The sequence below is a fragment of the Trichosurus vulpecula genome, chromosome 2, assembly GCF_011100635.1.
Source record: "Trichosurus vulpecula isolate mTriVul1 chromosome 2, mTriVul1.pri, whole genome shotgun sequence".
Classification (NCBI taxonomy): domain Eukaryota; kingdom Metazoa; phylum Chordata; class Mammalia; order Diprotodontia; family Phalangeridae; genus Trichosurus; species Trichosurus vulpecula.
Genome location: NC_050574.1, coordinates 414,724,465 through 414,738,080, shown reverse-complemented (window position 1 = coordinate 414,738,080; position 13,616 = coordinate 414,724,465). Strand labels below are relative to the sequence as shown.

The following is a 13,616-nucleotide window of genomic DNA, read 5'->3' as shown; positions in this document are numbered from 1 at the left end:
TAGTCTTCTTGTCCCAATTCTCTATCCACACCAATCCATCCTCCACTCAGCTGTAAAAGTGATATTCCTAAACAGGAGACTCTACGTCCCACAGCCAGACATTTTTATGGTCTCTTATGCCTAGAAAACTCTTCCTACTCATTTCTATCTCCTGCTTGCTCCCTTCATGTCTTGGTTAAAATCCCATCTTCTACAGGAAGTCTTTCCCAATTCCCTGTACTTCTAGTTCCTTCTCTCTCCTGATTATTTCAGATTTATTCTGTATATATGTATATAGGTATAGATATAGACATGGATATAGACATAGATATAGGTATAGATATAGATATAGATATAGATATAGATATAGATATAGATATAGATATAGATATAGAGGCAATCCTCAACTTTCATGGGGGTTAATGTTCCTAGAAAAAGGTGAGAAAGTGAAAAACACAAATGTTCTTCCCTAATGGGAAATAGGAGATTAGGTTCCCATGATCACAAATAACTGTAACCTTTTGCTAGAGATTGCTGAAAATACATTTTTCTGCATACAATTTTTTACAACAAAACATTAATTCTGATAATTTGCACTTTTCCTAACACTGTAACCATGAAATAACCCATAAAACGCAGTACATAAAATAAAACTGGTAACATTCAAAACATTTTTCTCACTAGCAATTCCCAAGAATTCTGTGGCTTTTTGTGCTAACATCTAAATTAAAAAACAAACAAAACTGATTTCAGACAATATTAACTTTTTATTACACACAAAATCTACAGTACCATAAATACAATACAACAAATAAAGTTCTTAAAAGCGAAAACATTTTTTTACCTGACTCTTTCCTTCCACTGTGTTAGATAGTGGTGTTAGGGCATTATACTGCATACTATACACCACTATAAGCCTCTCTACCTTGACTGCCTTCTGAAAACCAAGGGAGAGGTTTCTGGGACTGTAGTCATTACTCTCGGAAGACACTGAGACTGGTGAGGTCTAGACATAAACTTAGAGCCTGAAGGACTTATGGTATACTGTGGATGCATAATTATGAAACAAAACTTGAGCTTTAAAGGCAAACAATGAAAACATGCAAGAAATGCCCAGGTTGGTGAATGAGACCAGTGATGCACCACTCTAGTGCACACTTATCAGCTGCTCCACAAACTTGTGTAGGCCTCTCATTTTTTTCTCTACTGTGCATAGCTGGGACTGTGCACAGGCCACCAATGCAAAAATGAAAATGAGGTTACTAATAAAATAACATAAATGCTTGAGGTACTGAAAGTTAAATGCAAGAATGTTGAGGATTGCCTGTAGTTTCTTTGTACATAGTCATTTGAATATTTTCTTCTCTATTAGACTGTGAGTTTCTTAAAAGCATGGACTATCTTTTGCCTTTGTTTCTATCCCCTGTGCTGCCTGGAATATTGTAGATGTTAAATGAATGTTCGTTGACTGACTTGTTGTTGTAGGAATAGACTCATTAAATTCAGAGAAGCTGGCATCAGATTTGGAAGGGCCGTGGTGACCCATGAAACAACCCAAAACACAAAGTATCCCTCAGTCCTGTGACTGAAAAGGGAAAAGGGACAGAGGATGCTCAGGATCACACAGTTCACACACCATCTATAAATAATTCAGCTGTTAATATTCTTAACATGCAACTTTGCACGCTACAGGAGCAATTGCGCAACATCCACATGAACCATCTTGCTATAATACCACTAATGCATCATAACTACCAGCGGGCAAAGAAGTAGCAGATTAGTGAAAAGGTGGCTCACAGATTAGCCTAAGAGAGGAAAGTGAAGAAGTTGGGGAAGTTTTCATTGTCCTTCCACAGACAATGAGAAACACTATTTCTTGGGACATTTGAGTCTTGGAGTGCAAGCAAAAAGACCACTATGAATATAATTTTAACTTACCAATATCACTTGCGAAGGATGAGGAACTAGCAATATTCTTTTAAGAATTTGTTAAGATTTTGCACACTAAGTCAACTTATACTTAGATATCTGGTGACTTCACTGAGAAAGTGGTTGCAAGGGAAGCCCACAAATACAAGAAGGAAGAGTTAGTGGAAGTAAAATGAAAGAGTCCAAAGTTCTGTGGACTATTGAGAAGTCTCACGTTATAAATATTTTTTCGAGATGAAAATTAGAAAGCACAATATGTGGCAGGCACTACATATCATAATAAAAATGTCAGTATTCATTAGTTGCTGGTTCTATAGGATCTATAAAATACATAATTTATGAACTTTATGTAATAGTTCATTAATGGAGATTAAATTAAATTTATCATACATTAAGCATCTGCTATGTGCAAAACAGGGCAGCTAGGTGGTATAGTGGTTAGAGCACTGGGCCTAGAATCAGGAAGACTTATCTTCATGAGTTCAAATCTGGCCTCAGACACTTACAAAGTGGGTGACCCTGGGGAAATCATTTAACCCTGTTTACCTCAGTTTCCTCATTGTCAAATGAGCTGGAAAAGGAAATGGCAAACCACTCCAGTATCTTTGCCAAGAAAACCCCAAATGGGATCACAAAGAGTCAGACACAACTAAAATGATTCAACAACAAATGTGTGTAAAGCATGCTACTAGGTAAGGTAAATGTGACTATAAATATGAAACAGTCCTTCCCATTAAGGAATTCATACTCTACTAAGGAATGAGGTAAGAGAATATGTTAAATACACAAATAGGATGGTATAAGGGGTCAATAGAGAAATTTAAAGGAATTAAGAAAATCAGAGGGAGGAGGAAATCCCTTCCATTGAAGAAGTCTTCAGAGATGAGATGTCTGCCAGCTAAATAAATTAATATCTTCTCAAAATCTTCATTTGAATTTCTCTACCTTGGAAAAGTTGATCTGAAATAGAAGAATTGCTGTGTATCTGGTTTTTGTTTTTATAGTGAAATCCTATTCTTTAATTCCAGAATTTATACCCCAGGCTTTTGGAATGCCATTATCCCAAGTAATTGCTAACGACCGGGCCTACAAACTAAAACAGGACTCTCAGAGAGAGGAGCAAAAAGATGCATCCGATTTTGTAGCTTCACTTTTACCATTTGGAAGCAAGAAGCAGAACAAAGAACTCTCAAGCAGTAACTCATCTCTTAGCTCAACCTCAGAAACACCAAATGAGTCAACATCCCCTAACACTCCCGAACCTGCTCCACGGGCCAGGAGGAGGGTAAGCCGGCCTTTATTCTTCTATGATGCCTAGATACCCAATGTGTAGATGTTAAGTAAATGAAAGAACCATATGTAATCCCCCATGGAATCTAAAATTTTAGCTATTGGCCATACAGCAGGAAACTATTAGCATAATCTAATGGAAAAGAGTCCACCTGGATCATTGATCATGGGACTGTAGAGGCCAGACTTGGAAAGGTCCTTAGAAATCATCAAATCCAGCTTCTTCAAATTTCCGATTAGGAAACTGAGGCCTAGAGAAGTCATGTCACTTGCTAAAGGGTCACCCAGGTAGTAAGTAGCTATTCTTGTGCCTTTTAGCTCCAAATACAATGATTTTCTGTTATCTCAACTGGGATTTGGAATCAGGAGACAAGAATTCAAGTCTCAACTGAGATTTTTATTCCCTGTGTGTCATTAAGTGGGGATAATAATACCTTTACCTTCATAGAGTGATTATGAGGAAAACACTTTGTAAGGCATGAAGTTCTAATTTTGTGATATTATCGGTAGTTCCATGTAGAATTAAATAGATTGATAGTTCTCATTAGTGTGTCTTGAATTGAAATAACAGCGGTCCCTATAAACTTTAAAGAAAGGGTTTTTGTAGTTTTTTTTTCCCCCAACTCAAATTTTGCTATGGAAGCAATGATAAATATTTTGTTAATTTAAGGGGAAAGTTTTGCAACCAGCCTTGTTGATTACTGGCCATGGTAGGTAATAATTCCATCCAAAATACTCTTTCCATTTGAGCCAACAACATATCTCTTTTATATATCTTCTAATGTAGTGGTGTCAAACTCAAGTAGAAAAAAGAGGCCCCTAAACCATACATAAGGATCCCTGTGGAAGCATATTGACTTAGAAAACTACATATTAACATTATCTATGCTTTATTGTATTTTTATTTAGTTTGCTAAATATTTCCCAATTCCATTTTAACCTGGTTCAGGAGTATTGTGCGTCACATGTGGTCCATGGGTTACTTGTTTGATATCTTTGTTCTAATTTTTCAAGACTGATGGATAAAGCTATCCCTAGTTTTTAGCCCTTCGCTCACTCTATACAGCATTTTACCTGATGTCTTACTCATTATATTCCATGTGTCTAATTAGGCACCCATCAGCAGTAAATATGGGCAGCTAGATGGTGCAGTGGATACAGCGTTGGCCCTGAAGTCAAAAAGACTTGAGTTCAAATCCAGCCTCATACACTTAGTAGCTGTGTGACCCTGGGCAAGTCACTTAACCCTGTTTGCCTCAGTTTCCTCATATGTAAAATGAGCTGGAGAAGGAAATGTCAAACCACTCTAGTATCTTTGCCAAGAAAACCCCAAATGGGGTCATGGAGAGTTAGACGCAACTGAAATGATTCAGTAACAACAGCAATGAATGTATAGGTACTGACTCTCCTAAGACTTGCTACTTCATAATAATAATAATAATAGCTAATATGCACATAGCACCTACTATGTGCCAAGGTCTGTGCTAGGTGCTTTATAAATATTATCTCATTTGATCCTCACAACTACCCTAAAAGGGAAGACCTTTTATTATCTCCATTTTTACAAATGAGGAAACTGAGACAGAGGTTAAGTGACTTGTCCAAGGTCACACAGCTAGTAAGCGTCTAAGGCTGGATTTGAATTCAGGTCTTCCTGACTCTGTCCACAGGCATCACCCAGCTGCTCCTATTCTCAATGAGAAGGTATAAAAGGATATGTCAGTCCTCATTTCTATTTCAGTTTTAAGGGATTGTTCTCATAACACTATTGACTTTTAAAATTTAACTTTCTGAAGAATATGACTTCTTGAATGTCTAATCAGACTCCTTTCACTTGAATCTATTTGTTGCTTTTTTTTTTCCTTACTTACATTTGGTGGGCAAGTCAAAATGCTTTAATTGGTCTTTCTCATCTCTTCTCCCTTTGGAAAATGTGGTCTCTCGTTGAAATTGCGTGTAGCATGACGTTATCTCTCTACCCCTTCTTTGTGGTAGGTTGGTGACTTTTTCCAAAGGCCTTTAAGAAAGTATTTTCCCTTATATTACTGTAATATACAAACAACCTAATTAAATCAAGCAGAGTTATTTCAAGTGGTATATCAACAGTTGTGAGTAAAAATATTTACTTGATGTGATCTGGAGGGTGGTTGTTTTTATTTTATCCATCTGTACTGATTGCATATGTATGTGTGTGTGTGTGTGTGTGTATGTGTGTGTGTACTTTACAGGGTGCAATGTCTGTGGACTCTATTACAGATCTGGATGACAATCAGTCTCGACTACTAGAAGCGCTACAACTGTCTTTGCCAGCCGAGGTTCAAAACAAAAAAGAAAAAGCAAGAGATAAGAAACTGAGTCTAAACCCTATTTACAGACAGGTTCCCAGACTTGTGGACAGCTGCTGCCAGCATTTAGAAAAACATGGTAAGTGACCTTCCATGTCAAAGATATCAGATAAAGAAAAGACAAACAGCATTCACGTGAGAACTCCATTGATTCTACCTAGGCTAGTTTGAAATTTGCAGTACAGACTCTGGCTTAGATATTTTCATTCTGAAGACACTTTATCAATGTGAAGAAATATTTTTTTTCCCAAATAACTTAAAAGGGTAGCCAAGATTTCAAGGTAAACTAGTTACTATATTTATAAAAAATAAATTGGTATGCTTCTCACAAATCATTCAGACTTATGCAACTATTTGTTAATGAAATTATGCATAACAACTTGTGTTAAATATATACTTTAATTTGCTGGATAGGGGGCAGCTAGGTGGTGCAGTCAGTAGAGCACCGGCCCTGGAGTCAGGAGGACCTGAGTTCAAATCCGGCCTCAGACACTTGACACATGTACTAGCTGTGTGACCTTGGGCAAGTCACTTAACCCCAACTGCCTTGCCCAAAAAAAAAAATAATAATTTGCTGGCTATAATTAAAGGCAATACAATTGTATTTCTTGAAAGCCTATTTTTTTTCAAGTTTTTCACTTGTCTTGATTGATTCTTCCCCTAATTAGTCTCTGTTGTCTTTGGTGTTTCTGGGTTGAGAAGTCTGGTAACTGCCACAGCTCACTGATTCAGGGCACTAGGACTTGTTCCGCCTGGCTCCTGGTCTGGTTGGTCCTGCCACCGCCCACACTGGGCTCTGCTCCCCTCCGCTCCCAGTTCCAGGCGTGATAGACCTCACCCAGCAACCATCCAGGTTGTCCTGGGCTGGAGCCCTGCCTCCCTCTGCTATTTTGTGGGTTCCACAGTTCTAGAATTTGTTCAGAGCCATTTTTTATAGGCTTTTGGAGGGACCTGGTAGGGAGCTCACGTAAGTCCCTGCTTTCTGGCTGCCATCTTGGCTCCACCCCACCCCTTATTAGTCTCAATTGATAGATTTTACTGTAGGTACATTTAAAACACACACATATATACTCCTGAAGATTTGGAAGTAAATGTTTCAGCAGATGGTTTCAGTCTTTTCAATTAGCTCATTTTATGTCTTCATGAGTCTTTGTAGAGTATATTGGCTATACTTAATTAAACTAATCAATTCACAATAATATAACATGTTTTATGCACGATGAAAATAGCAACTGGAGAATTTTGCTATCATGTAGATTTTTCATTTGCCTCTAAAATAGTTTCTATTTCTAAAATTATTACTATATCTGATGAATTCAGCAGCCTAGATTAGGTTAACTCTGTTCAATTCAACAAATACTTATGTGCCAGAGATTGTGCTAGATACCAGAACTATAAAGACAGCCAAATCTTCCCTGTCATTTCCCAGAATCCTTTGAAATTTGTTCTCCCAACATCTGGTATTATCTCCAGTTTTCTTTTCATTATGTGCCACAAACTCCTTGATAAAGCATTCACTTGCCTCCAAGGTTTAGACCATTTCTATTTGAGCAACCACTATTTCTTCCTTATTGGTTAGAATTAAGGCCAATATCCCAGTTCCCCTCTTCAGTCCTTCCTCTTTTGGAAAGATGAAATTTTCCTTAAAGCAAATCACAGATTTCTCAGTTACTCTGCCTTTGGCTGTGAGACACCTCCGGTAGATAGTTAAAGGACTTTGTCAGTATAATATCATTCTTTTCTGCCAAGTTTGTGATCTGTTTCCCAAACTCCTCATCTAATTTCTCCTGTCCAAGTGGTCTGCCGTGCAAAATAATATACCATCTGTTACTCCCTCCTTTAATCCTCAACCACCTTTCTCCACCATTATTTCAAGGGAAGAGCACTGATTATGTTTTCAAAATAAGGTTTGACTTAAAAATCTTCCTAATGGGTATCAAAAATCCTTAAGCCCTCCCACAAATTAATTTAACCTATAAAATTTTCTATCAGTTCCACTTGTCTATAAATGCCTTCTATATCAATCTCATTAAGCATTTTTATGAAGGATCTACTAGGGTGTAGGCACTATGTTTTTTCTGCCTTCAGATAATAAACGCTGTATTCCCCCACACACAAATTTCAAAGGAAAACAAAGTGAAAAGAGAGCCAAACTATATGACACCACAGCTTTTATATTCAACATCCAATTCTCTAGTCATATGTTCTCAACTACTTTGATTTTTCTGGCTGATTTAGAGGAATCTTTTCTTTTTTTTTTCTTTTTGGACTAAAATAGAAAAGAGTGGTGGCACAGAAATTTGTGAGAGAAAAAGATAACTATATATACGTATATACTTACATTCGTATATAGAAATGAGTGTTATAATTTGCATTTCTTTGGCTGGCTTATGTTTTCTTTGATGTAAGCCTATTTTCATTATTCTGAGTCAGGAATACTGACTGTATAGAATATTCCTTATCTTTGATGCACATCTAGAAAATTTGCATGCACTAGAAAAGTAGTTACTCATAAGAAGCAAAAGAACAAAAGCTTTAGGAGTATTAACCCAGAGCCAAATAAATTGAAATAGCACAGTCCATGTCAATGCCATGACCTCCAATAAAGTCCTGCTCCTTTACCTTATCTGTGCTGTGGAGAGAACCTGGGATTCTTGAAGTCTCTACCAGATCTGGCAGATTCTACCAAGTCAGAGATGTTGGAAGTATGAAAAGTGAAGTAAAGTAAAGTAACACCTCCTCATTTACTCAGAGGTCACTATCTGGCATCCTTAAGTAAAACTCTGATTCAAATCTAATCTCTATCACTTATTACCCATGAAACTTTGGGCAAATTTCTAGGACACATTTTGCTCATCGGTAAAATGAGAAGATTAGAATAAATGGACTTTGAAGTCTCTTCCGGTACGAGGCCTGTGAACCAATATAAGACCCAGTACAAAACAAATAATAATAATAATAAAAGTAATAATAAGCACAAAAGAAGGAAGGAAGGAAAGACAGAGGGAGGGAGAAAAAAGGAAGGGAAGGAAGGGAAGGAGAAAGGAAAAGAAGGAATGAGAAAAGAAAAGAAGGAAGGAGGGAGGGAGGTAAGGAAGGAAAGAGGTAAGGAAAGAAAACAAAAAGGAAACTGAACAGTTACCACGCATTTTACCAAGTTCATGTGCTAATAGCTCATACACTTTTTTCCTCAGAGAGCCCCTGTAGCTCTCGCTCAATTCTGACAATTCCGTAACAACTTATTAAGTACCTATTATGTATAAGCTGAAAATCTGCAGACTAGGATCAAGTCAGCCTATTGACACATAATGAGCATTTGACCCTGAGCAGGACCTTTAACCCGTCAGTTGCCCAGGAAATTTTCTTAAGAATGTAAGTTAGAAAGCAATGTCGATCTGCGTCGATAGAGGGACTTTGCTCACTGGAAGCACTGAACCCACTGTTCTGGAGTTTAACATATGGTTAAGAGCGTGATCAATTTATTTCTCTACTTTAGCAGATTAGATGCAGTCCGCTAGAAATTAAAAGTGAGAATTGAATGAATTATTGAATTTAAAAATTTGGAAGAGTCCTTAGATACCGTATAACCTATGGCTCTTATTTTTTCAGAAGAAGAAACTGAGGCTAAAAAAACAAAGCTTAGATGATTTTTTTGTCAAGGCTAAGCTAGACTATGGGAGAAGCATTCTCTTAGGAACAGAAAGAAAAAAGCTAGCTGGAACTCCTGACTATGAGGGACAAGACAAAAAAAAAAAAACAAACCTCGATAATCATAATGATGACATTGAGTCAGGAAGAGGTTCTTTATGCTTTGTTTAAGCATACAAAGAAACATTAAAGCATTTTAGATAAATTTCTATTAAAATTATGAAAAATGTTTAAAAGTTATGATAAAGTTCAGTTACCTGGAAAATTGGCTTATGTTGAACAGTACCTCCCCATGCCATATGGAAAAATTAGTCATTTCTGAACTTCGGTTGCCTACTCCAGAATGTCCCCACATTGCCTTCCATAACTATTGTCAGACTTTTTTTTAAATGGCATTCTTTTGTTTTGTTTTTGTTTGGCTTCCAACAATACGAAACAATGAAATAGGGTTATTTGCTTTATGTGTTGTGTTTGCAGGTCTCCAGACAGTGGGAATATTCCGAGTTGGGAGCTCAAAAAAAAGAGTAAGACAGGTAAGAGAAAAAAACTGACAAACCTCTTAAATGCCTTTTCCAGTTGAGTTTAAAATCAGTACAACATGGGTACTTGGACCAGTGTTATCCATCCATTCAACAAGCATTTGTCAAATACCTATTATGTGTCAGGCACTAAGCTAGGTGATAAAGGGGAAGAGAAAAAGTGTTTGTACAGGACCTGCATTGTGCCAGACATTGGGCTAAGTACTTGAAAAATATTGTCTCATTTGAGACTCATAACAGTCCTGGAAAAAGGTGCTATTACTCTTTTTCAATCTTCATTTTTTTTTGGAGGAGTGAAGGCAGGGCAATTGGGGTTAAGTGACTTGCCCAAGGTCACACAGCTAGTAAGTGTGTCAGGTGTCTGAGGCCAGATTTGAACTCAGGTCTTCCTGACTCCAGGGCTGGTACTCTACTCACTACACCACCTAGCTGCCCCCAAATCTTCATTTTATAGTTGAAGAACCTAAAGCAAACAAGGTGAAGTGACTTGCACAGGGTCACACAGCTAGTAAGTATCAGAGGCCAGATTTGAACTCAGCTTTTCCTGACTCCAGATCTATACTCTTATCCACTTTGCTGAGGATATAAAGACAAAAATTAATTAGCGTCTACCTTTAAGGAACTTAGATTCTATCAGGAGAAACAATAGGCATACAGAGAAGCAAATACAAAATATGTGCAAACTTTTTGCGGGGAGGGGAGAGAGCTAGCAACTGGGGGAATCCTATTGGAGTTACTTTAGTAATAATACCAACAGCTCCCATCTCTATACTCCTTTAAATTTTACAATGTCTTTTTCCTTCCCCATGACAACCCTGTGAAATATATAGTGCAAATCCCACCATCCCCCTTTTACAGATGAGGAAACTCATCTTGATGCAGCAGCATTCTTGCAAGTAAAGATGGTTGTTGACATGTCTTTTCAGCTGTGAGGGAGTGCTTGTGGTAAAAGGGATGCAAACTGTGGGGGGATAGTTTGTTTGTTTGTTAAAAGGAAATTTCAGATAATGCCCTCCTTTGGCTTGGCCTAAATGGAAAAATAAGGGGTTCCATCTAGTGTTAAAAAAAAGTCAGATTTAATGGAGGTGAAGAAATTACATTTCATTTGCAATACCTGACACTGCCTTGGGTAAATGTCCATTCACTTACCTATATTGATAAGGTTAAAGGGGATTTCAAAAGACTTTGGCACACTCAAAGGCAGAGGCAAATATATGCCCCAGCTCATCCAGAGTAGGAAACCCTTTTTTAAAAACACATTTTTGCAATCACTCTTCTCTTCCCTAGGATTTCCTCTATGATACCTTCCTATGCATTTAAAGACTTTACAGATAAGATTGTCTACAGTCTTTGAGAAATCATGGAGAAAAGGCAAGGTGCCTAAAGGTGAAAGACTAGAAAATATTATAATAATTTTTCATAAAGGGGGGAAATGGTAGTTTCTAGAAACTTTGAGCCAGTGAATTTCATATAGAGCCCCAGAACAACCTGAATAAATCTGACACAAATATGGTGAGCTTCCAGGAAGAGAAGGCTACCAAGGGTGAACTGGCCCAGGTTGGAAAAACAGAGCAGGTTAAAGTGTCCATGTTGATCAGTACTGAGATTGGGCCTGTGAACAGCCCAGGCAAGATAAGGAAGGAAGGAAAGAAGAAAGAAGGAAAGAAAGAAGGAAGGAAGGAAGAAAGGAAGGAAGGAAGGAACAAGGAAGGAAGGAAAAGAAACAAAGAAAGAATATAAATAACTCCTGTCTCATCCTAGTGTTACCAAGCTGCAAAGGCTTCAAGTTTATATATGGAGAAGGCCTGTAAGTTTGTTAGATCGGCTCAATTCAGAGAAGTTTGTCACTAGGTTGACTGTTGGGAGTTAAATTCAAAGGTTTCAATGGCTATTTGCTAAGTTATAAATTGGTTGCAATCAGCATCAGTCTCCACACCACTAAAACCACAAATGCTGAAGTATTAAAATGTTGAACTGTGTCCAGAGGAGAGCAAGTGGAAGAATTCTATAACATGCCATATGAGAAATAATTGAAAGTTCTGAGGCAATTTAATCTAGAGAAGACAGGTAGACGTGATAATAATTTTCAAATACATAAAAGACTATGTAGTGGAGGAGTGATTAGATTTACTCTTTTTACTCCAGAGGACAGAACCAGGAACAACAGGTAGCAGTTACAGGGTATTGATTTTTAGACTAATATTTGGAAGAGATTCCTAACAATTCAAAAAACTTGGAAATCAAGATTTAGAACTGGAAAAGAGCGGAGGGATTTTCTGGCCATCCTGTCATGGGTTTAGAGTTGGAAGAGGCCTTGGAGGTCACCTAGTCCAATCTTATCATTTTTACAAGAGGCCCAAAGACTCTACTTGCTCTTGGTCACAAAAAACAGTCAGTGGCAGAGCTGGGCTTCAAACTCAGACCTTTGGGTTCCAAATCTGGCAGTCTTTCTACCATACCATGTTGCCCTCCTTTAAAATATGAGGAAATTAAAGCCCAAGACACTGAACAACTTTCTCTAATCACACAAGTATTAATAGCAGAGCTAGTATTTAAATCCACAACTTTTAATTCCAGATCCCTTGCTTTTAAAAATGTATTTTTGTTTCGCCATGCTGCTTCACAAATTGTCATCTTTTTGAAGGTTAGGACCAGGATGAAACGTCCCTGGGTTTGATTCCAGGGGACAAGATTGAACATTATGATTCAGCTACCCAGTACATGCTAAAGTCTGAGCCTAGGGCATTTATCAAGTTATTAATATTGCCTTAAAAAGTACCTTAAAGGGCTCTAAAGATGCCTCCACCTGTATTGGCTCCAGGTCATTCACTATAGCAACCCTTGACTAAGAGAGAAGTGTCTCTGGTCAATCATTTGCCAACCTTCTGTGGGTATCTGGTTAGCCAGGGGAGATTGCTAAAGCTCTTCATGAACTGTTTGCCAGTGGTCTGATCAACCTTGACCTGGAATTAGCTACAGTCTATAAAAGAATCCTTTAGTCATCTCATTGAAGCCTATTAGTGGCATAATGCCAGAATATTGTGGGATCCCTGGTTACTTGACTCTTTTTATAGGAACTGAAGGGGAATCTCAACCACCTGGTCTACATAGCCTTGCCCAAAAGGGGCAAATCTGGGAGTCAGACCAATGATATCTCCACTCTGGGCATAACATTTCAAAGGGCTGGCCACCTACCTAATTCTTGTAACAGAAGTTCAGAGTGTTATAACTGTCCTTTGCATCCTCCTTTCTTCCAGTTACGTGAGGAATTTGACCGTGGTATTGATGTTTCGTTGGAAGAGGAACACAGCGTCCATGATGTGGCAGCATTGCTGAAAGAATTTTTAAGGGACATGCCAGACCCCCTTCTCACCAGGGAACTCTATACTGCCTTCATTAATACTATCTGTAAGTCCCAGGCCTTGTTTCGTAAAGGATGGAAAAATACCTGTGAAATACTGACTCCCGCAGCCAAATCTCATTCTGTCTTTCTTGATAAAGCATTTTGGTTTTGTTTTGGTATTTATTGCCATCAACATTCATAGCTCCACTCATTGAACAACCCTTCTGGGAGACATTTTCATGATTTCTTAGACTGAGTGGGGAAAAACAAACTTGCAGGAAATGTTTAAAACATAATGAAAATATCTTCAAATGATTCCCACAAGATTGTGGGATTCAGAAGATGCTATCAAGTGATACTAATAGTCCCACCAAGACAGTCTCTACTTTATGTGGCTAGGGATAAAAAGTTTCTATCCTTGTTATTAGGAGAGAAGCCACAAGGGGGTGGGTAAATAGAAAGGGAAATATGAGAAGTCAGATTAAAACCCAGTATCTCCTCTTATAGAAATGTTGTTTCTGATTTATTTGTGAACTCCTTTTC

At 37.9% G+C, this 13,616-nt stretch overlaps 1 protein-coding gene across 2 annotated transcripts in view; it reads left to right on the top strand.

Moving 5' to 3' along the window:
- ARHGAP6 (Rho GTPase activating protein 6) overlaps positions 1-13,616 on the top strand; it is a 330,900-nt gene that overhangs the window by 274,011 nt on the left and 43,273 nt on the right. For both annotated transcript variants that reach the window (XM_036743443.1, XM_036743444.1), the window contains exons 4-7: positions 2,937-3,193; positions 5,427-5,622; positions 9,669-9,724; positions 12,988-13,138. In XM_036743443.1, coding sequence (XP_036599338.1) covers positions 2,937-3,193; positions 5,427-5,622; positions 9,669-9,724; positions 12,988-13,138 — 660 coding nt within the window. The remainder of the gene's footprint in view (positions 1-2,936; positions 3,194-5,426; positions 5,623-9,668; positions 9,725-12,987; positions 13,139-13,616) is intronic.